This window comes from Hyperolius riggenbachi, chromosome 2, assembly GCF_040937935.1.
Source record: "Hyperolius riggenbachi isolate aHypRig1 chromosome 2, aHypRig1.pri, whole genome shotgun sequence".
Classification (NCBI taxonomy): domain Eukaryota; kingdom Metazoa; phylum Chordata; class Amphibia; order Anura; family Hyperoliidae; genus Hyperolius; species Hyperolius riggenbachi.
In genome coordinates this window covers 543,776,621-543,799,737 of record NC_090647.1, presented here as the reverse complement: position 1 = coordinate 543,799,737, position 23,117 = coordinate 543,776,621, and the positions used below count along the sequence as shown (strand labels likewise).

The 23,117-nt window shown below is 48.0% G+C and overlaps 1 protein-coding gene across 1 annotated transcript in view; it reads left to right on the top strand.

The window, feature by feature from the left end:
* Positions 1-1,279: 1,279 nt before the first annotated feature.
* The window catches only part of GRPR (gastrin releasing peptide receptor), a 273,758-nt gene continuing 251,920 nt past the window's right edge, over positions 1,280-23,117 (top strand). Inside the window, exon 1 of the mRNA XM_068266210.1 lies at positions 1,280-1,744. Coding sequence (XP_068122311.1) covers positions 1,332-1,744 — 413 coding nt within the window. The 5' untranslated portion in view covers positions 1,280-1,331. The remainder of the gene's footprint in view (positions 1,745-23,117) is intronic.

Below are 23,117 nucleotides of genomic sequence, written 5' to 3'. Positions count from 1 at the left end.
CTGGGTTTGAATCTCGGTCTGCCTGATCAGTAAGTCAGCACCTATTCGGCAGGAGACCTTGGGCAAGACTCCCTAACACTGCTACTGCCTATAGAGCGCGTCCTATTGGCTGCAGCTCTGGCGCTTTGAGTCTGCCAGGAGAAAAGCGCAATATAAATGTTCTTTGTTTGTTTGATCTGACAAGACTAGCTGCATGCTTGTTTCTGGTGTTATTCAGATACTACTGCAGAGAAAAATACCAGTAGGGCTGCCAGGCAACTGGTATTGATTAAAAGGAAATAAATCTGTATACCTCTTACTTCAGTTCCCCTTTAAGTGTCCCTCTTTCCAATCTCAAAAAGTTGGGAGTGCTGTTGTGCATCCATATAGTTATGATTCCAGCCGAATGCTTTGAATTAGAGTCATTTTCAACTTAGCAATATTTTTTTAACCCGTTGCTCACAGGATAGAGGCTGATAAGGACCCCATTACAAGTTCATATGGGAGGGGGTCAGGATGAGCTATTTGCATGTATATTGGCTATTATTAGTAATATTACATCCATTCCCTGCTTTTATCACCAGAAGGTACTTAACGCAAATGAGTAATCTGCAGATTCTATTTCACAAAACTGCATTAATCTGCTGCTATTAGTTTGTGGTGGTGCCTGGTACTATCTCACTAGCTATTAGCAGCCTCTGGAAGCTTATTAGCCTCTATTCATTTCATCCCAGCTAATCACCAGTCAGCCCAGTCCCTGCGCCTGCCTCCCTCCTTCCCTGTCCCCCTGACAATCTCATCCTCTCCCTCCAGCAGCACTGTACAAGGGAAAGCTTCTCTTGGCCTGCAGTTCCGCCGGTCGCCCAGCAGGGGGCTTCTCTCTCTCGCTCAGATGATCCAGCCACATAGGGATATACAGCGCTGCACTCGCGAAGTCCTCACATTACTTGTGTTATTTTAGAGAGTAGGAGCGAGGAGCAGGTGGGCATGAATGGAACACCCGGAACTCCGAGAGAGTCCAGCCTTCTAATTAGCTGCTAGGATTTCTTCTGTCTTCTTCTGATTCCAGATAAGAGAGCTCAGGGTGGAATCACTACTGGAGGTGGAATGATTGAGGTGACCCCCAGCTGTGTGTGATGTCCATCTCATCATCTAAGGTGGTGGTGGTGGTGGTAGGTGGGTGGTGGTGATAGGTGGGTGGTGGGGGGTTCTTTTATAAAGTGCTTTTACAAGAGGGATGCACAAGCGACACCTGCAAAGCCATGTAGAGAGGTCAGGAGGATGTGAGCAGTGAGTGACTTTAGCAGAGAGAGAGGACTATCTTAGCTCTGCTTGGAGCCCCAAGGCTGACCATGACCCCAGAAAACTGCCTTCTGCTGGACTTCGAAGGGGACAACATTGCCCTGGCCAACGCCTGCTTCAACCACAGCTCCAACCACTCTGCAGAGGACTTCTTCTACCCTGGGGTCACCTATGCCATCGTGCCCATCTATGGGCTCATCATTCTTGTTGGGCTCATTGGCAATGTCACCCTCATCAAGATCTTCTGCACGGTGAAGTCCATGAGGAATGTCCCCAACCTGTTCATCTCCAGCCTGGCGCTGGGGGATCTGCTGCTTCTGGTCACATGTGCCCCGGTGGATGCCAGCAGGTACCTGGCTGATAAGTGGCTGTTCGGCAGGGTGGGCTGCAAGCTGATCCCCTTCATACAGCTGACGTCTGTGGGGGTCTCGGTGTTCACCCTCACTGCACTCTCTGCTGACAGGTAAGTGTGCCAGTCCATGTGCCCATCAGCCAGCTGGTATACTGCTGCATTGCATATCTTTTATATTTACTTGTTATTATATTTATGATACATACTGCTGCATGTTATCTATTTTATATTTAGTTGTTATGGATAAAATATTTATATATTATTTAGTATTTATATAGCGCCGACATCTTCTGCAGCACTATACAGAGTATAATGTCAGTTAACTGTCCCTCAGAGGGGCTCACAATCTAATCCCTGCCATAGTCATTTGTCTGTGTATGTGTCGTGTAGTGTGTGTATAATAGTCTAGGGGGAAGCCAATTAACTTATCTGTATGTTTTTGGGATGTGGGAGGAAACCAGAGTGCCCGGGGAAACCCACATAGGCACAGGGATAACATACAAACTCCATGCAGATAGTGCCCTGGCTGGGATTCAAAAAGGAGACCCAGCACTGCAAGGCTATCCACTACTCCACTGTGACATAGATAGATAGATAGATAGATAGATAGATAGATAGATAGATAGATAGATAGAGATCAGGGGCGTAACAATAGACCCTGCAAGGGATGCAGCAGCAGGGGGTCCCAGAAGCCACAGGGGGCCCCATCCTGGGAGACTGAAAACCATGGGCAAGAAGAGAAGAAGCTTTCTGCTCTCTGCACAATTGTTCTAATGACTGCATCTGGTCAGCCACTGATAAGGAATCATAGAAAGTTTTGCAGACAAAGATTTGTAGACAGACCCTATTCAGTGTGCATCAGACTCTTGTGTACAGCGCCCAGCCCCCTTGGTGGGGGGCATCCAAAGTTTTGCAGGGGGGCCCAGTGATTTCTAGTTATGCCCCTGATAGAGATACTTTGTTACTAACTCTGCACTGGGAATAGAGTTGTAGAGTGCAATGTACAGAAAAAGTACTGTTTTACATTTTGTACACCTGCTCTAATAAGAGGCAATGGATAAGATGCCAACAAGTCCGGTTTGCCATTGCATTCGATACAGATATGTGCAGATTGTAATAGGCAGATCAAAATTAAAAGGACCGCAGTACCATATCTGAATAAGAAATTAAACAAACCTGATACACACTTTCAATTATGATTGGCCAATGACTGATCAAATTTACCATCTCCATGTACTGTGAGGGCCAACAGATATTGAGGAATATGAGCAGATTGTGCAGGTAAACCCTCATACTGCATGGAGGTGCTAAAATTGGTCAGTGATTGGCCAATCATAATTGAAAGTGTGTACCAGGCTTAAGTGAAGTCCATAAATGGTGTGTGTTTTTTTTGGGGGGGGGGGGGTGCAAGCATTTACTTACCTACGGAGGGGGGCTGAGCTCTACCCCGTCCATCCATGTGCCTCCATCTTGCTTTTTCGTATGCAGAACCGCAGTTCAAAGCAGCCGCTGGGATGTCGCGCGTCCCCGACTGCCGCAATGCATGGTGGGAGAGAAAGTCCATTAATGTGACTACAACTCCTGGAGATGTCATCACTTTAATAGACTACATCTCCCACCATGCATTGCGGCTGCTGGGAACGCGCAACATCGCCGCGGCTTCTCAGTGATCCTTCCAGCGTGATCAATCAAATAATTAGAATAATGTTACTAATATCTTGTACACTTATTATTTACACACACGCGTGCGCACGCACACACACACGCACACACACACGGACGCACACACACGGACGCACACACACACATAGCACACACACACACACACCACCACACACACGCACACACATACACGCACACACACATACACACACGCACACACACACACACACACACACACACACACACACACACACACACACACACACACACACACACACACACACACACACACACACACACACACACACAGTACACACACACAGTACACACACACACACACACGGACGCACACACACACACACACACACACACACACACACACACACACACACACACACACACACACACACACACCACCACACACCACCACACACACGCACACACACACACCACCACACACACGCACACACATACACGCACACACACATACACACACGCACACACACACACACACACACACAGTACACACACACACACACACACACACACACACTATACACACACACACACACACACACACACACACGGACGCGCGCACACACACACACACACACACACACACACACACACACACACACACACACACACACACACACACACACACACACACACACACACACACACACACCACCTTTAGAAAGTGCATTAAATAAATCTAAATCCGAGCTGAATACAATTTGCATGACTTTTGCATGCCAGCCTAAATGACTAGCATGCCACTGACCATCTCCAGCCCTAATGAGAGAGGACTGTTCAGCTGTATAATGAATGCCAGGACACTGATGCCTAATTAACTTGATTTCCAGCTACACTGCTCAACAGAGGCAACATAAATATTACCAGCAATCAGCGTACAGAAATATGGATCACCCAGTAACTGTAGGATAATGGAAGACAATGCCTAGTACACACAATGAGATTTTATGGCAGATATACTGCCAGATCGACTATTTCCAACATGTCCAATCTGATTTCAGATCAATTTTCCATAGAAGTGAATGGAAAATCGAATGGAAATCAGATCGGACATGTTTGAAATAATCGATCTGGCAGTAAATCTGCCAGAAAATCTCATGGGGTTTGATTCACAGAAGCATTATAACTCAGTTATCCCACCTAAAATCTTTGCATGTACAAACTACTTAGCACCCTAGTTAGCACTTGCAAAGCCTTGAAATCAATGGAGCTTCGCCCGCACAGTAAAATTGAGTGGGTTTGATTCACTAAAGGCTTTGCACGTGCTAACTCGAGTGTAAAGGCTTTGCACGTGCTAACTCAAGTGTAAAGGCTTTGCACGTGCTAACTCGAGTGTAAAGGCTTTGCACCTGCTAACTCGAGTGTAAAGGCTTTGCACGTGCTAACTCGAGTGTAAAGGCTTTGCACGTGCTAACTCGAGTGTAAAGGCTTTGCACCTGCTCACTCGAGTGTAAAGGCTTTGCACGCTCTAACTCAAGTGTAAAGGCATTGCACGTGCTAACTCGAGTGTAAAGGCTTTGCACGTGCTAACTCGAGTGTAAAGGCTTTGCACCTGCTCACTCGAGTGTAAAGGCTTTGCACGTGCTAACTCGAGTGTAAAGGCATTGCACGTGCTAACTCGAGTGTAAAGGCATTGCATGTGCTAACTCGAGTGTAAAGGCTTTGCACGTGCTAACTCGAGTGTAAAGGCTTTGCACGTGCTAACTCGAGTGTAAAGGCTTTGCACGTGCTAATTCGAGTGTTAAGGCTTTGCATGTGCAAACTTGGGTGCTAAGTAGTTTGCACGTGCAAAGCAGCTTTTCACTGCCATGCTAACACTTAGCACCCTTTAGTGAAACGAGCCCATTGTGTGTACTAGGCATTAAACATGTCTTTTAAAGGACAACTGAAGAGAGGGGCATATGGTGGCTGCCATATTGTTTTTTCCTTTTAAAGAGAATCTATAAAAGAAAACCATCACCTGCTAGGTACTTACCTCGGGAGGGGGGAGGCCTTTGGTTCCTAATCAGGCTTCCACAGTCCTCCTCTCTCTGTCCCTCGGTTCTAGCGCTGGTAGCCCCTGAACTCGGGGTAGGTAAATGCTTACCTTCCGCCGCCAGTGCAGGTGCAGTAGCAGGCTAGCAGATTGCCGATCGGGCTCAGGTGGAAATAGCCAAGCACGATAGGGTCTAAGTTGCCTTTGCCTGGGCAGTAGAGCGGACCCGCCTATTTCTGCCTGAGCCCGATCAGAAAGCCGCTACCGTGCCTGCGCTGGAGCCAGGGAAGGTAAATATTGCAGGCGCTACTGCACACAGCCGATATCCTTGTCAGTTGTGGTTTCGGGGGAACCAGCGCTGGAACCGAGGGAGAGAGGAGGACGGAGGAAGCCTAATTAGGATCTAGAGACTTTTCCCTCCTGAGGCAAGTATACACATCCCCCCCCCCCCCCAGGGTTTTTTCCCTACTGTTCCTCTTTTAACCTCTTGACGACCAGCTAACGCCGATTGGCGTAAACTGGTCATCTGCGGGTTACCATGGGAGCGGCCTTTCCATGTCAGTTCACAGAGGGTGTCTCCGTGAACAGCCGGAGAGCCGCCGACCGCGGCTCGCCGGCAAAATGTAAACACGCGGGGAAGAAATCCCCGCTGTTTACATCATACGGCGCTGCTGCCTCTGATTGGCCGGGGATCGCCGGCATCTGATAGGCGGAAGCATATCCTTCAATGCGCAGGACGGAACTCCGTCCTGCGCATTACGGAGAGAGGGAGGGAGGGAGGTAAGGAGGCAGAGGGCGGAAATGGCTGCGGAGGGGGGCTTTGAGGAGCCCCCCCCCCCCCCCCCCGCAAAACGCAGATGGCCGGCGGCGATCAGACCCCCCCGGCAGGACATCCCCCTAGTGGGGGAAAAAGGGGGGAAGTCTGATCGCCCTGGCATAATACTGATCTGTGCTGCGGGCTGGAGAGCCCACGCAGCACAGATCAGGCAAATCACGCCTGGTCGGCAAGTGGTTAAGGACAACTGTAGCAAGAGGGCTGTGGAGGCTGACATATTTATTTCCTTTCAAGCAATGCTAGTTTCCTGGCTATCCTGCTGATCATCTGCCTCTAATACTTCTAGCCATAGCCCCTGAACAAGCATGCAGCAGATCCGGTGCTTCTGACATTATTGTCAGATCGGACAAGATTTGCTTCATGCTTGTTTCTGGTCTAATGCTAGGTACAGATTTACCTGTCAGATCGTTTATTTCCAACATGTCCGATCTGAATTTCGAGGACAAAAGGACATAAATATGGCAGCCTTCATATCCCTTTGCTTCAGTTGTCCTTTAAAGGATACCCGAAGTGACATGTGACATGATGAGATAAACATGTGTATGTACAGTGCCTAGCACACAAATAACTAGACTGTGTTCCTTTTTTTCTTTCTCTGCCTGAAAGAGTTAAATATCAGGTATGTAAGTGGCTGACTCAGTCCTGACTCAGACAGGAAGTGACTACAGTGTGACCCTCACTGATAAGAAATTCCTCTTTTTATCTCTTTCCTGCTCTCAGAAGCCATTTTCTGCTAGAAAAGTGTTTTATAGTTGGAATTTCTTATCAGTGAGGGTCACACTATAGTCACTTCCTGTCTGAGTCAGGACTGAGTCAGCCACTAATGCTGGGGATACACTGTACGTTTCTGTACCGTGTATGGACCAGCTGACCTGGCCAGCTGATAATATTCAGCTGGCCCGATCAAGCCTCTCGATCCCCGCCGGTGGACAATGGCAGGGAATCGAGCGCTGATAAGGAAGCGCCGGCGGGGACGAGCGGTAATCGATCCGCGCGCACGTACGGATTGACCCGTGTATTCCCAGCATTACATACCCGATATATAACTCTTTCAGATAGAGAAAGAAAAAAAGGAATACAGCCTAGTTATTTATGTGCTAGGCACTGTACATACACATGTCTATCTCATCATGTCACATGTCACTTCGGGTATCCTTTAAGTGCTGATTTGGACAGGAAAGCTTGCTGTGCATAGGATTATACCTTAATATAAATATGTGATTAACATGTGCTGTAAAGTCATTAGGACACTGTTGATTGGGTATTGATGTCTATAGATTGCAGCAGTTAATGAACTATTGAATTTTGCCATGATGGAGTGGCTGTATGCTGATGTAGAAAGGGTCTTGCCTGCTCCATACTCACCTCATTGTCGCGTGACCTTTGTGATATAAGTATACAGTCAAAATCCTCTGATAGCTCAATTACGTTACAAATGACGTTGGGTTGTTGGATGTATAATCACCGGTATAGAACTGTCACAGCAGTTTGCTATTGCAGCTTCTCCCTACTTCATAATTACATAGTTACATTAGGACATGAATGACATTTGCATTGTTTGTATTGCTTTTAGGCAGACTTGTATATAGTACATTGCAGAGTTTGTGTATTAATATTGTTGTGGTACTTTGAGCCCGCGGAGCGGTATTGCCATATACCGACTAATCTTTGTGCATTTAAAGAGGACCTGTAGTGAAAATAACATAATGAATACAATTGCTTTTTTGTTTTGTTACAATATTCATTTATAGATTATGTAGTCAGTGTTTTCCCATTGTAAAATCTTCTCTCCTTGATTTACATTCTGAAATGTATCACTGGTGGTGACAGCTTTAGGTCTGCCAGGTGATCTGTATGGAATGTTTGTTACTGAGAGTTCTATGCACACAGGGAGATACTGGTTGTTTGGCTGCTGGAAAAAAAACGTTATTTCCCTCAAACTGTCAGGATTTGGGTTCATGACATCACACTGTGGGAGGGGTTTCACCACAATATCAGCCATACAGATTGTCCCTGATGATCTATTCGAGAAAAAGTAAGGTTTCTCATGGGAAAGGGGGTGTCAGCTACTGATTGGGATGAAGTTCAATCCTTGATTAAAGTTATTATTATTTATTGGATTTATATAAAGTCAACATATTACGCAACGCTGTACAATAACAAACAAACACAGAACACTTATATCACGTTTTTCTCCTGGCAGACTCAAAGCGCCAGAGCAGAGCTGCAGCCACTAGGGTGCGCCCAATAGGCAGTAGCAGTGTTAGGGAGACTTGCCAAAGGTCTCCTACTGAATAGGTGCTGGCTTACTGAGCAGGCAGAGCCGAGATTCGAACCCAGGCCTCCTGTGTCAGAGGCAGAGCCCTTAACCATTACTCCATTCAGCTACTGCATAAATAGGATTACAGACAATGATAACAGGGGGGACAGCACAATACAGGTAATAGGCAATAGATGCAACAGTACAGGTAATACGCAATAAGATACACAACACAATACAGATAGTAATACAATGCCAGATGATACACTGGAGTGGTAGTACTAATAATACAGGTTCACATATTCTATTCTGGGTATAATGTACAATCAAGTATGATACACAAGCAGAGAGGGCCAGGGGCCTAACAATAGACCCTGCAAGGGATGCCTCCGCAGGGGGGCCCAGAAGCCTTAGGGGGCCCCGTGGGGGAAAACATTTGAGAGACTGACAAGCTTAGTTGCTTGTCAGTCTCTCAAACTTTTTCCCCCACGGGCATGGAGAGAAAACGTATTCTGCTCTCGCACCATTGTTATATTGGCTGCATGTGTCCACCACACAGATAAGGACTCATACACACTTTGGAATTTGTACACTGTCCCTGCTCCCTAGGGTTCGTAAAAACATCTGTCTCACACTGCAGCAGTTCTGATGACTTCATGTACAACATTACAAACAAAGGAGTCACAGTTGGAAAAAAAGTTGTAGACCTTCCCTCAGAAGAGATTCCTAGATTCTTATCACACACACACACTAGGGACCTTATGGTGTCTGATTACTGGACACAGTGGATTGGGAAAGATTGATGTCTGACTGTTGTTGCCTCATTGAGACGGAGCTTGTTGTCTCACACGGAGTCCCAGATCCTGTAATAACAGTATCAATCAGTGACATTCTGTTTGCTTTGCCAAAGTTACAGTGAATACTATATCTTATGTTCAGCATGTCATTGTTGTTCCTCCGTATAGCATGTGCTCTCATGTAGTAAAATAATACGGCTGTGTGTGTATACTATGTATGTACTGGGAGCAGAGCTGCAACCAGGGACTTGTCAGCTGCAAGGGGCTGGAGGAAGCCTCGGGTAAGTAGATCTAGGGGGAAGCATAGATTGCCTGACATTTCCTTCAAGCCTAAAGGTGGTCATACATGGTACAACTTTTCATTTTTTTTTATTAGATAATTTAGTTCGATTATTCCGTTAGATCGAATATAAAGATTTTTTTCAGCATGTCCGATCTGATTTTTCTCGAAAAAACGGGATAATCGTTCAAATTTCTTAATCGAAAAAAAATATTTTCAACTTTCATTTGATTCGATCATTTAGATCAAATAAACAGGATAATCGAACATTTTTATTGTAACATGTATGGCCACCATAAGTGTTTTTCTCTGCATGGGGAAAACACATTGGTCCTCAGTTTGCTTGTGCAGAAATCGAGAGAGGTGGGGGGGCCCCATCCAAAGTTTTGCAGGGGGGCCCAGTGATGTATAGTTATGCCCCTGGAGAGGGCCCTGTCAAACACGTAGGGCCCATTTCCACTATCGCGAATTTGCATGCATTTTCCGCATGCAAATTCGCATAGCAATACAAGTGAATGGGACTGTTTCCACTTGTCAGGATTCCTTTGCGTTTTTCTGTGCAGAAAAAATTCACATGGCAGAGCCATCAGAATTCGCATACCGCATACCGTTATGCAAATCGCATACAATGTATTTAATAGGAAATTCGTGTGAGGTTTGGGTATGCGAATTTTCATGCGAATTCGCATAGAAACAATGGAAAAGCACACCAGCACTGCCATGGTTAAATTCGCATACACCGTCATCCATGCGAATTCGCATCAAAGTTCACATGAAAATTCCCATAGACCTGTATGCGAAATTCGCATCCGCATGCGAATTTTTGCCGCAGCGATTCGCACCGCACAAGTGGAAATGCAGCCTTACCATCTAGGTAGGGGGGGAGGGGTGACATGAAAGGAGGGGGGTGCATTGACAAGAAGTTCTTGGCAGAGAGAGTTAGGGCAGCACCATGGTGAGGTAGGCCCTCTTTGAAGAAGTGAGTTTTGAGTGCTTTTTTGAAGGTGTTGAAGGAGGGGGCAAGCCTGATGGGCAGTGGGAGAGAGTTCCACAGGATGGGGGCAGCTCTAGGGAAGTCCTGTAGTCGAGCATGGGAGTGCAAGATTCGTGGGGTGGTTAGGAGGAGGTTTTTGCATTAGCGAAGTGGGCGGCCAGGTGTGTATCTGCTGACCAGGTCGGAGATGTAGGTCAGGCAGGACTTGTGTATAGATTTGTAGGGTCTTTTTTTCCCCCGTTTTTTGTCACTGTATTGCCCTAATGGGTATACACAATGCAGTTTTCCATCAATAACATATACATGCAGGCTGTTATTTAGTTGATGATACATAATGGCAAGAATTATTTATATGGTAGGGATGCCTTTTTATGTTATAGAAGATTGGTGCCCAGCATGTCGCTAGTGAGTCCCATACCGAGTAGCTTTGATGTGATGTTGGGGGCTGATCGATTCCGTACCTATACCGTGCTGTGCAATCATCCAGCCATAGCTGGAGCCGGATGTATGGCATGTAAATGACTTTATGGAAATGCATGCTGTACTCTATTCACAAAGGTTTCCAGTGCTGTTTTGTGATATGTTAAAGGAACAGATTTACATGGAAACACAACGCTAGTTAGTTTAAAGGGAATCTGTCATGAAAAAAACAGCCCCTGGGCAATACTTACCTCAGGAGGGAATAGCCTCTGGATCCTAATGAGGCTTCCCCGTCCTCTATAGCAGGGGTCAGGAACCTTTTTGGCTGAGAGAGCCATAAACGCCACATATTTTAAAATGTAATTCCGTGAGAGCCATACAATATGTTTCAAACTGGGACAGTAGGGCTCACGTCCCTGTTGCCATGGTGATGTGTATACAGTTGATCCTCCGGGCAGCAGAAGTGTCAGACACGTCTTCAGCTTCTCTTGGGTTTCAGCAACATCAGCAATTTCCCCGAGAGCTAGACAGGAGAAATACCGACTAACAGCAAAACAGCAAATGGCAGCAGATTTTCCGACAAAATGCAATTAAATTGGCGGAAGATTTCCCTACAAAATGCAAAATTAGACTGGCAGCACATATCCCCAGAAAATGCAATTAGATTGGCAGCAGATTTCCCCACAAAGGCAGATCCCCAGTTAGTGGAGGCCCCAGAGCTGAGAAAGAGGGGGCACAGTGCAGGAAGGGGGGAAATTGTGCACAGAGCAGCGGGGAGAGGGGAATCCTCCCCCCCTCCCTCAACTAGGGGACCCCCTTCTGCGCTCCCCCCCTCCAAAATTGCAGCCAGCCAGTAAGCGGCAGTAGCGGGAATGTTAAGCTTACCGGCTGCTGCCGCTGGCTGGCTGCAATATTGGAGGGAGGGGGAGCGTGGAAGGTGGGACCCTAGGTGAGGGAGGGGGGGAGGCTTCCCCCCCTCACCGCTGCTCTGTGCGCAATTTTCCCCCTTCCTGCGCTGTGCCCCCTCTTTCTCAGCTCTGGGGCCCACAGGAGGCGGGCTGGCCGGGGCCCACCGATGGGACCATCGGCACTTCGGCGGCTCAGTACGAGCCTGTATCTATCTATCTAGGGCCCAGTGTGCTCACCAAAAACCTCTAGCACATCTGCAAAACGCTAGAGGTTTTTGAAGCAGATTTCAGAGCGATTCTAGGCATGTTTCATGCCTAGCGTTTTTGTGTATCAGATTACAAATATTGTTACAGTACAGCTGTTACTGAACAGCTTCTGTAACAAAAACACCTGGAAAACTGCTCTGATCTGGCGTTTTTCAGAGCTGTTTTCCACTTTCCTATACTTTAACATTGAGGCAGAAACGCCTCAGAAATCTAAAAAATGCTGCAGCTCCTGAGTTTGCGTTTGTGGAAAAAACAAACCGCTCTGGTGTGCACCAGCCCATTCACTTTCATTAGCCAATCGGTTTTCCCCCTGCAAGCGTTTTAAAAAACGCTTCAGAACCGCTCTGGTGTGCACCAGCCCTATCTATCTATCTATCTATCTATCTATCTATCTATCTATCTATCTATCCATCCATCCATCCATCCATCCATCCATCCATCCATCCATCCATCCATCCATCCATCCATCCATCACAGCTAATTAGATGTTTTTATTTTTACCAAAACGCTGTATCCTAGTAGGGATGGTCAATAAAATGATAATAATTTAGGTTAAGTTAAAACTGGATTATGCCAATTATTTAAGCAAATGAATGGCACTTGAAAATGGACCAATCCAATCCCGCCAAGGTGCACTTCGATTTGTGCATTTTCAAGCTGCATGCATTTACATTCAAAATTTGCATAGTGCTGGATTACTCAGAATCCTTTGCCATTCCGATATCCTCGAGGCTGGGAGCCCACTAGGCAGTGCAGAAAACCATGCATTTTCTGCACTGTGCGGTTTTAGTTTTTTGTTGTGTTTTGGGTTTGCGTTTTTTAATATTTTTAACAATCCATGAAATTAAACGCTAGTGTTTTCCGCAACGCTAGTGTTTCTGTCTAGTGTGTGCCTAGGCGATTAATTGGAAGGCGGAACATATACCCCTCTGAGGATACTTTGGTTACGTTAAAGGGAATGTCCAAGCAAAATAATTCATTTTTACGCATTACTGGTTCAATGCGTAAATTTTTACGCATTGAACCAGTAACGCGTAAAAATGTATGTGTTAATGCTCCTGCACTGGCGGGAATGCGTAAAAATGTACGCAATGCGTCCCGCCGACCTCCGAGGTCGGCAAGCTGCCAGCGGGGGATTGGAGCAGCAGTGAGTGACTACGAGGGCACAGGATGGCTGCATGGGGCTGGTAGAAGCCCCAGGTAAGTGAAACTCATTTTTTAATTTTGCTTGAACCTTCCCTTTAAGTTCAGGAGGTTCATGAACTTGTCACAGTGTATCAATTACAGTAGATTTTGAGATAAACTCTTAATCCTGAATGAACTGAATGAGTATTTTAACTAAATAAAGTGAGCCCGAGGTGAAAACAAACTGAACAACTGTATCTATTACCCTACTCCTAAAAATTACCTTTTTAGATACCCCTTATTTTAAAAACTTAAAAAAGTAGATTTTGTCTCTGCTCAATGACACAAGTGTTTCAAGTGTCCAAGAGCTAAAATATATGAGCTACTGTATATACTCGCATATAAGCCGACGCGCATATAAGCCGACCCTCCCAACTTTTCCATGAAAAAACAGGGAAATATGATTGACCCCCATATAAGCCGGCGGTAGGAAATGCTGGATTGGTGCAGGCCGCGTGATCCCCCACAGTGTGTCCCAGTATAGCTAGTATAGTGCCCAGTATGGGTAGGTAGTGCCCCAGTTTAGCTAGTATAGTGCCCAGTGCCCAGTTTAGCTAGTATAGTGCCCAGTATAGCCAGTATAGTGCCCAGTATAGTGCCCAGTATAGCCAGTATAGTGCCCAGAATAGGTAGGTAGTGCCCCAGTATAGCTAGTATAGTGCCCAGTATAGCTAGTATAGTGCCCAGTATAGCCAGTATAGTGCCCAGTATAGTGCCCAGTATAGCCAGTATAGTGCCCAGTATAGTGCCCAGAATAGGTAGGTAGTGCCCCAGTATAGCTAGTATAGTGCCCAGTATAGCTAGTATAGTGCCCAGTATAGCCAGTATAGTGCCCAGTATAGTGCCCAGTACAGCCAGTATAGTGCCCAGTATAGTGCCTAGAATAGGTAGGTAGTGCCCCAGTATAGCTAGTATAGTGCCCCAGTATAGCTAGTATAGTGCCCAGTATAGCTAGTATAGTGCCCAGTATAGCTAGTAAAGTGCCCAGTTTAGCTAGTATAGTTCGCGTATGAAGTGTTTACAGCAGCGCGCCCGGCGCTGCTGCTGTGACGATGCAGGGGGCAGGAAAGAGCGCGGCTCCCTGTAGCGGCGATCTGTATCGCTGTTACCAGGGGAACCGCTCTTTCCTGCCCCCTGCATCGTCACAGCAGCAGCGCCGGGCGCGCTGCTGTGATCACTTCATACGCGCATGAGAGCGGGGAAGAGGAAGCGCCGGGGAAGAGGAAGCCGCTGCCTAAACAAGTAATAGCAGCGGCGGCTGCGGGGGGAGCGGGGAGCGGGGGCTGCGGACCACGGACCACCAGGGAAGACTCGCATACAAGCCGACCCCCCAACTTTTGACCCCCTTTTTGGGGGTCAAAAATTCGGCTTGTATGCGAGTATATACGGTATTCACCTTTTTTTTTTTTAAATCTGTCCCCTACACTCAGAAGCAGTTTTCTTCCAGAAAGAGTTTTATGGCTGTAATTCCTTACCTTAGTGTGGATTACACTATTGCCCCACTAGATTCTGACTAAAGAGAAACTGTCACTTTCATACCTGAATGTTTAACTGTTTCAGACAGTAAAAGAAAAAAGAGACACAGCCTAATTATTTGTGTGCTTGGCACTGTGCATACACAGGTCTATCTCATCATTTTACATCTCACCTCAGGTACAAAGAGTACCTAAGGCAAATGTAAAGTGTCCCCTTTTACTTGCCTTACTTTCCAGCCTCCGTAGTCTAGTAGGTCTCTTGCTGTCCTTTGAGTCCTCTTCCTCAATCTTCTGTGTGGCCCAGAACAGTGTGCGGCTTGGCTAAGCTGTGCATGCTCTGGCCTGGCAGTGCACCTCCTTGATTGCCCTCTTGTGGCCGGGAGTACTCTGTGCATGTGCAGTATGTTTAGACTTGTTACCGCACACGCGCAGAGCACTCCCGGCCACAAGAGAGCGGTCAATTAGACGCACTCCCTGGCCAGCCAGTGCATGTGCAGTTGCATTGTCCACTCTGTACCAGGCTACACAGCAGATCAAGGAAGAGGACTCGGAGGACACAAGAGACCTACTAGACTATGGGGGCTGTAAGAAGCCCCAGGTAAGCCAGGTAAGTAAAAGGGGACACTTTACTTTTGCCTCTGGTACCCTTGAACCACTTGAGGACCCACCCTTTACCCCCCCTTAAGGACCAGCATTGAAATATGTGATCTGTGCTGGGTGGGCTCTACAGCCCCCAGCACAGATCAGGGTGCAGGCAGAGAGATCAGATCACCCCCCTTTTTTCCCCACTAGGGGGATGATGTGCTGGGGGGGTCCGATCTCTCCTGCCTGCGTGTGGCTGGCGGGGGGGCACCTCAAAGCCCCCCTCCGCGGCGACATTCACCCCCCTCCCTCTCCTACCTGTCCCCCCGGTGATCGGGGCTGCACAGGACGCTATCCGTCCTGTGCAGCCAGTGACAGGACGTCCCCTGTCACATGGCGGCGATCCCCGGCCGCTGATTGGCCGGGGATCGCCGATCTGCCTTACGGCGCTGCTGCGCAGCAGCGCCGTACAATGTAAGCAAAGCGGATTATTTCCGCTTGTGTTTACATTTAGCCTGCGAGCCGCCATCGGCGGCCCGCAGGCTATTCACGGAGCCCCCCGCCGTGATTTGACAGGAAGCAGCCGCTCGCGCGAGCGGCTGCTTCCTGATTAATCAGCCTGCAGCTGGCGACGCAATACTGCGTCGCTGGACCTGCAGCTGCCACTTTGCCGACGCACGGTATAAGCGTGCGGTCGGCAAGTGGTTAAAGCAGAATTGTCATTTATAAAATCAAATTCCAATTACCCACTGCTCTGTGTTTATTATGCCGCCTACAACCAGACCCTGCATTGCAAGCATTACGAATATAATTATAAATGTTTCTGTTGTAATGAATCTGATCTCATTCAGCCTGGCTCTATTTGGTAAATTGCCGAGGCGAGGGAAGCTCCCACATTCCTGCTCCTCACTGATTGGCTGAGGGCAGTTCAGTGTGATAGGCTGAGAAGCCTATTTCTGCAGAGCTGCTGAAATACGATCTATGTTGTGCTCACAGGTGTTTACAAAGCAAGCTAGATAACGAGTGCGGCTTCTAGAAGAAAAAAAGAGTAAGGGAGGAAATTACATCAGGATTGGCTTCAGTCAGAGGCAGTAAAGATGGAAAATGCCTAAAACAGTTTTCTCTTTATTTACTACTTTATATAGCATTCACTGAAATGAAAACATGGACTACAGTTCAATACATTTGTTATGTAAGAACAAACACAGAACATTTATATCACGCTTTTCTCCTGGCGGACTCAAAGTGCCAGAGCTGCTGCCACTAGGATGCGCTCTATAGGCAGAAGGGAAGGGAGAAGGGAGAAGAAGGGAGAATTGCCCAAGATCTCCTACTGAATAGGTGCTGGCTTACTATACAGGCAGAGCCGAGATTGGAACCCAGGTCTCCTGTGTCAGAGGCAGACCCCTTAACCATTACACCATCCAGCCACTCCACAGAAGAAGAAGAACAAGTATTTATCTACTTATATATGTGTCATTTTTCCTGGGATAGTATGGCTGTCTCTGCTGCTTTAAGAGTGCCAACTAACATTTGAAAAGCATCCACAGACAATTACGGAGCACACCTAACAAATATGTAAGCGCTGGGGAACGTGAAATGATTTTACCCACAACAGGGAGTACTTTAAAACTCTAGCAGACGTACAGGAATACATGCTCTAATAATGCTGAGAGCCTCTGGACTATACGACATTATATTTCTATATAACAGGCAAACATTCCTGCCGGTTACTACCGTCTACTTCCTGCCACTGGAAGATACAGATTGATCCCTTTTTTCTCCTTGCTCCATTCAGTTACATTTATGAATGGAGATGATGTTATTTACTGAGCTCTATCACAATGCAGCGCGGTGTGAGCCCACCAGCAAGAACTCCGCACTGTAATAACATTGAGAGAGGTCCGCTCCACGTCTCTGCGCAGCGGGGGCTAATTATTCAGTCTCATCATGTTCTCGTGTGTCTGTAGGACGCCTGCTCTCTGATGATGTCTTCTGCTGGGGCATCGCTCAGGGTCTCGCGCAAGGAAACATCGGTAGACGGATTCTTTGTCTCGCAGGAAAAGTGAGGGTCACCGGGGGGTGTGAAGAGCGAGCCCAGGAGATCACGAAGGCTTATTCCACCCGTCAGTAATTTAATTCACAGTGGTGAGATTATGTAACGGGCGGGGCTTTATTCCAGCAAGGTAAAATGACATTGTGGATGGCACAATATAGGATTAGAGAGGAGAGATTTGAAGCTAGGGGAGCTCATTCTTACATTTGACAGGCAACATACAAAGTACACAATTGAACGCTATATATAGAACGGCGCAATGTGCAGCAGGCAAGCGTTCCGCTAAACACTGCTGAGATCTGTCAATTCCAGAGAGAATTCTACCGGCAGACAGGGAGGAAAGTTCTGCTGATGGTTTCAAGAATTTGTTGTGGGAAAGTTTTCAATGCTGACAGAGTTTTGTAACTGACGCATTTGTTGCACAGTGCATCAGAGGTGTAACTATAGGGGGAGCGGCTCCTGCCACCACAAGGGGCCCAGAGCAATGGGCTTATTGCTCAGTAAGCCAGCACCTGATCATCAAGAGACCTTGGGCAAGACTCCTTAACAATGCTACTACCTATAGAGAGCGCCCCTAGTGGCTGGAGCTCTGGCACTTTCAGTCTGACAGGAGAAAAGTGTGATATTAGTGTCTTGTCTGCTAACTTTCCCTCCAATAGTGGGGTCCTTGCTCCACATTGTTATGGGATGTGGGAGGCGGGAGTCATGGTGGCCACACTTGTTATGGGAGGCAGCAGTCATGGTAGCCATGCTGTAATGGGAGGCGGCAGTCATGGTAGCCATGCTGTAATGGGAGGCAAGTCCTGGTGGACATGCTGTAATAGGACACGGGAGTTATGGTGGCCACGCTGTAATGGGAGGAGGGAGTCATGGTGGCCATGCTGTAATGGGAGGTGGGAGTCATGGTGGCCATGCTGTAATGGGAGGCGGGAGTCATGGTGGCCATGCTGTAATGGGAGGTGGGAGTCATGGTGGCCATGCTGTAATGGGAGGTGGGAGTCATAGTGGTCATGCTGTAATGGGAGGTGGGAGTCATAGTGGTCATGCTGTAATGGGAGGCGGGAGTCATAGTGGCCATGCTGTAATGGGAGGCGGGAGTCATGGTGGCCATGCTGTAATGGGAGGCGGGAGTCATGGTGGCTATGCTGTAATGGGAAGTGGGAGTTATGGTGGCCATGCTGTAATGGGAGGTGGGAGTAATGGTGGCCACGCTGTAATGGGAGGCGGGAGTCATGGTGGCCATGCTGTAATGAGAGGAGGGAGTCATGGTGGCCACGCTGTAATGGGAGGCGGGAGTCATGGTGGCTATGCTGTAATGGGAAGTGGGAGTTATGGTGGCCATGCTGTAATGGGAGGTGGGAGTCATAGTGGCCATGCTGTAATGGGAGGCAGGAGTAATGGTGGCCACGCTGTGATGGGAGGCGGGAGTCATGGTGGCCATGCTGTAATGGGAGGTGGGAGTCATGGTGGCCATGCTGTAATGGGAAGTGGGAGTTATGGTGGCCATGCTGTAATTGGAGGTGGGAGTCATAGTAGCCATGCGGTAATGGGAGGTGGTAGTCATAGTGGCCATGCGGTAATGGGAGGTGGGAGTCATAGTAGCCATGCGGTAATGGGAGGTGGTAGTCATAGTGGCCATGCGGTAATGGGAGGCGGGAGTCATAGTGGCCACGCTGTAATGGGAGGTGGGAGTCATGGTGGCCATGCTGTAATGGGAGGTTGGAGTCATGGTGGCCATGCTGTAATGGGAGGAGGGAGTCATGGTGGCCATGCTGTAATGGGAGGTGGGAGTCATAGAGGCCATGCTGTAATGGGAGGCGGGAGTCATAGTGGCCATGCTGTAATGGGAGGTGGGAGTCATAGTGGCCATGCTGTAATGGGAGGAGGGAGTCATGGTGGCCATGCTGTAATGGGAGGTGGGAGTCATAGAGGCCATGCTGTAATGGGAGGTGGGAGTCATAGTGGCCACGCTGTAATGGGAGGTGGGAGTCATGGTGGCCATGCTGTAATGGGAGGCGGGAGTCATGGTGGCCATGCTGTAATGGGAGGCGGGAGTTATGGTGGCCATGCTGTAATGGGAGGTGGGAGTTATGGTGGCCACGCTGTAATGGGAGGCGGGAGTCATGATGGCCATGCTGTAATGGGAGGAGGGAGTAATGGTGGCCACGCTGTAATGGGAGGCGGGAGTCATGGTGGCCATGCTGTAATGGGAGGCGGGAGTCATGGTGGCTATGCTGTAATGGGAGGTGGGAGTTATGGTGGCCATGCTGTAATGGGAGGTGGGAGTCATAGTAGCCCTGTAATGGGAGGCGGGAGTAATGGTGGCCACGCTGTGATGGGAGACCGGAGTCATAGTGGCCATGCTGTAATGGGAGGTGGGAGTCATAGTGGCCATGCTGTAATGGGAGGAGGGAGTAATGGTGGCCACGCTGTAATGGGAGGCGGGAGTCATGGTGGCCATGCTGTAATGGGAGGCGGGAGTCATGGTGGCCATGCTGTAATGGGAAGTGGGAGTTATGATGGCCATGCTGTAATGGGAGGTGGGAGTCATAGTGGCCATGCTGTAATGGGAGGAGGGAGTCATGGTGGCCATGCTGTAATGAGAGGAGGGAGTCATGGTGGCCATGCTGTAATGGGAGGTGTGGTGGCCATGCTGTAATGGGAGGGGGAGTCATGTTAGCCATGCTGTAATGGGAGGCATGGTGGCCATGCTGTAATGGGAGGCGGGAGTAATGGTGGCCATGCTGTAATGGGAGGTGGGTAGGGTGACCATATTTTGATTTCCAAAAAAGAGGACGATCACAACAGCATGTGGGCGTGGTCATGGGTGAGGCCAAATATACAAGACCTTAGCAGTTTGCTGTCCAACTTCGCGGGCATGGAGGGCAGTTTTTTTCCCAGACCACATGGGGGAGGGCCGGCCGACCACAAAATGCAATCAGATTCGCAGAAGATTTCCCCACAAAATGCAATGAGATTGGCAACAGATTTCCCCACAAATGCTATAAGATTGGCAGCAGATTTCCCCACTAATGCAATGAGTGAATAAATGCAATTGCTCCCACAGGCCACACAGCACCAGCGTGACAGATCTTATCTGGGGTTTCTTCCTGCTCTTGGCAGCCTATGTGTCCCTTACCTCAGCCCTGCTCCCAGGAGTTATCCTGGGGTCCCCTCCATAGCACCGGGGGATCTGGTGAGGTTGGCCAGTTCTGCAACTGCACACAGCCATGCCGCCTGCGCATAATGCTCCCGGCCACACCAGGTCGCAACTGCTACGGAGGGGACCCCAGAATAACGTCTGGGAGTAGAGGGACACATAGGCTGCAAGGGGCAGGAGGAAGCCTAGATAAGATCTGTTTGTTTTTTTATAAAAAGCCTTGATGTTTCCTTTAAATGCAATGTACCAGTGCTACAACAAGCTGATTCATTCAGCTAATACCAGCAATGAAAGGGTTACAGGAGACAGATGTGGGCTGTGCTAGCAGGGCTTGCCATTTCAATGCACGGAAGACAAATGGAGAGAAGAGGTGTCGGCTTACCAATTAGAGTGTCTGTGGTGTCTGCACAGCCAGTGTCCCTGTCCCATCGGAGCTTCAAGAGCCAGGATGCTGGGACTGAGCTGAGGGGACACTTGGCACTCTGCAAGAACGCTGCAGACACGAGGCAGGACTGGACTCTTCTGGCAGTCTCTGCCATTTCAAATGAGGATAGATGCACCATGCTATCTCCACATCTCCTCACTGGCTGGCTGTGTCTGGAGTGGAGTGGACCCGACCCAACCTCCTCTGTCCTCCATCCTTCTCCTCCTCCGGGCCAGCGAATTCTCCAGTCCACCCCTGGGCGGAGCAGAGCAGTGCAGCAGGGATTGATTGCCAAAGAGTCGTTTGGGGAGCCGAACAGGAGTCAGAAGAGCCGCTTGCAGAGTCTCTGCAAGCGGCTCTTCTGACTCCTGTTCGGCTCCCTGTCTCTGCAAGCGGCTCTTCTGACTCCTGTTCGGCTCTCTGTCTCTGCAAGCGGCTCTTCTGCCGCTGGTGTTCAGCTCCTGTTCGGCTCTCTCACCGGACAATTCAAAATCCCGGGAGGATGGCCCGGACAGGTCTGAAAAAGTGGACCTGTCCGGGCAAAAGAGGACACCTGGTCAGCCTAGAGGTGGGAGTCATAGTGGCCATGCTGTAATGGGAGGTGGGGAGTAATGGTGGCCACACTGTGATGGGAGGCGGGAGTCATGGTGGACATGCTGTAATGGGAGGCGGGAGTCATGGTGGCTATGCTGTGATGGGAGGTGGGAGTTATGGTGGCCATGCTGTAATGGGAGGTGGGAGTCATAGTGACCATGCTGTAATGGGAGGCAGGAGTAATGGTGGCCACGCTGTGATGGGAGGCGGGAGTCATAGAGGCCATGCTGTAATGGGAGGTGGGAGTCATAGAGGCCATGCTCTATCATGGTCTAGAGGGTAAGACAGATACCTACTACACACTAGGTCCTGGGTTCAAATCCCAGCTATGGTATATAAGCATGCTTTTCAAAAAGTACAAATCCTTAATCATGCTACTTTTTCTATCGAATTGATCATAATGGAAGTATGGTTAATGCTACCGGCAGCTTTAGCATGTAGTGTGGGTCATGGTCTAGAGGGTAAGACAGATACCTACTACACACTAGGTTCTGGGTTCAAATCCCAGCTATGGTATATAAATAAGCATGCTTTTCAAAAAGTACAAATCCTTAATCATGCTACTTTTTCTATCGAATTGATCATAATGGAAGTATGGTTTATGCTACCGGCAGCTTTAGCATGTAGTGTGGGTCATGGTCTAGAGGGTAAGACAGATACCTACTACACACTAGGTTCTGGGTTCAAATCCCAGCTATGGTATATAAATAAGCATGCTTTTCAAAAAGTACAAATCCTTAATCATGCTACTTTTTCCATCGAATTGATCATAATGGAAGTATGGTTTATGCTACCGGCAGCTTTAGCATGTAGTGTGGGTCATGGTCTAGAGGGTAAGACAGATACCTACTACACACTAGGTTCTGGGTTCAAATCCCAGCTATGGTATATAAATAAGCATGCTTTTCAAAAAGTACAAATCCTTAATCATGCTACTTTTTCCATCGAATTGATCATAATGGAAGTATGGTTTATGCTACCGGCAGCTTTAGCATGTAGTGTGGGTCATGGTCTAGAGGGTAAGACAGATACCTACTACACACTAGGTTCTGGGTTCAAATCCCAGCTATGGTATATAAATAAGCATGCTTTTCAAAAAGTACAAATCCTTAATCATGCTACTTTTTCTATCGAATTGATCATAATGGAAGTATGGTTTATGCTACCGGCAGCTTTAGCATGTAGTGTGGGTCATGGTCTAGAGGGTAAGACAGATACCTACTACACACTAGGTTCTGGGTTCAAATCCCAGCTATGGTATATAAATAAGCATGCTTTTCAAAAAGTACAAATCCTTAATCATGCTACTTTTTCCATCGAATTGATCATAATGGAAGTATGGTTTATGCTACCGGCAGCTTTAGCATGTAGTGTGGGTCATGGTCTAGAGGGTAAGACAGATACCTACTACACACTAGGTTCTGGGTTCAAATCCCAGCTATGGTATATAAATAAGCATGCTTTTCAAAAAGTACAAATCCTTAATCATGCTACTTTTTCTATCGAATTGATCATAATGGAAGTATGGTTTATGCTACCGGCAGCTTTAGCATGTAGTGTGGGTCATGGTCTAG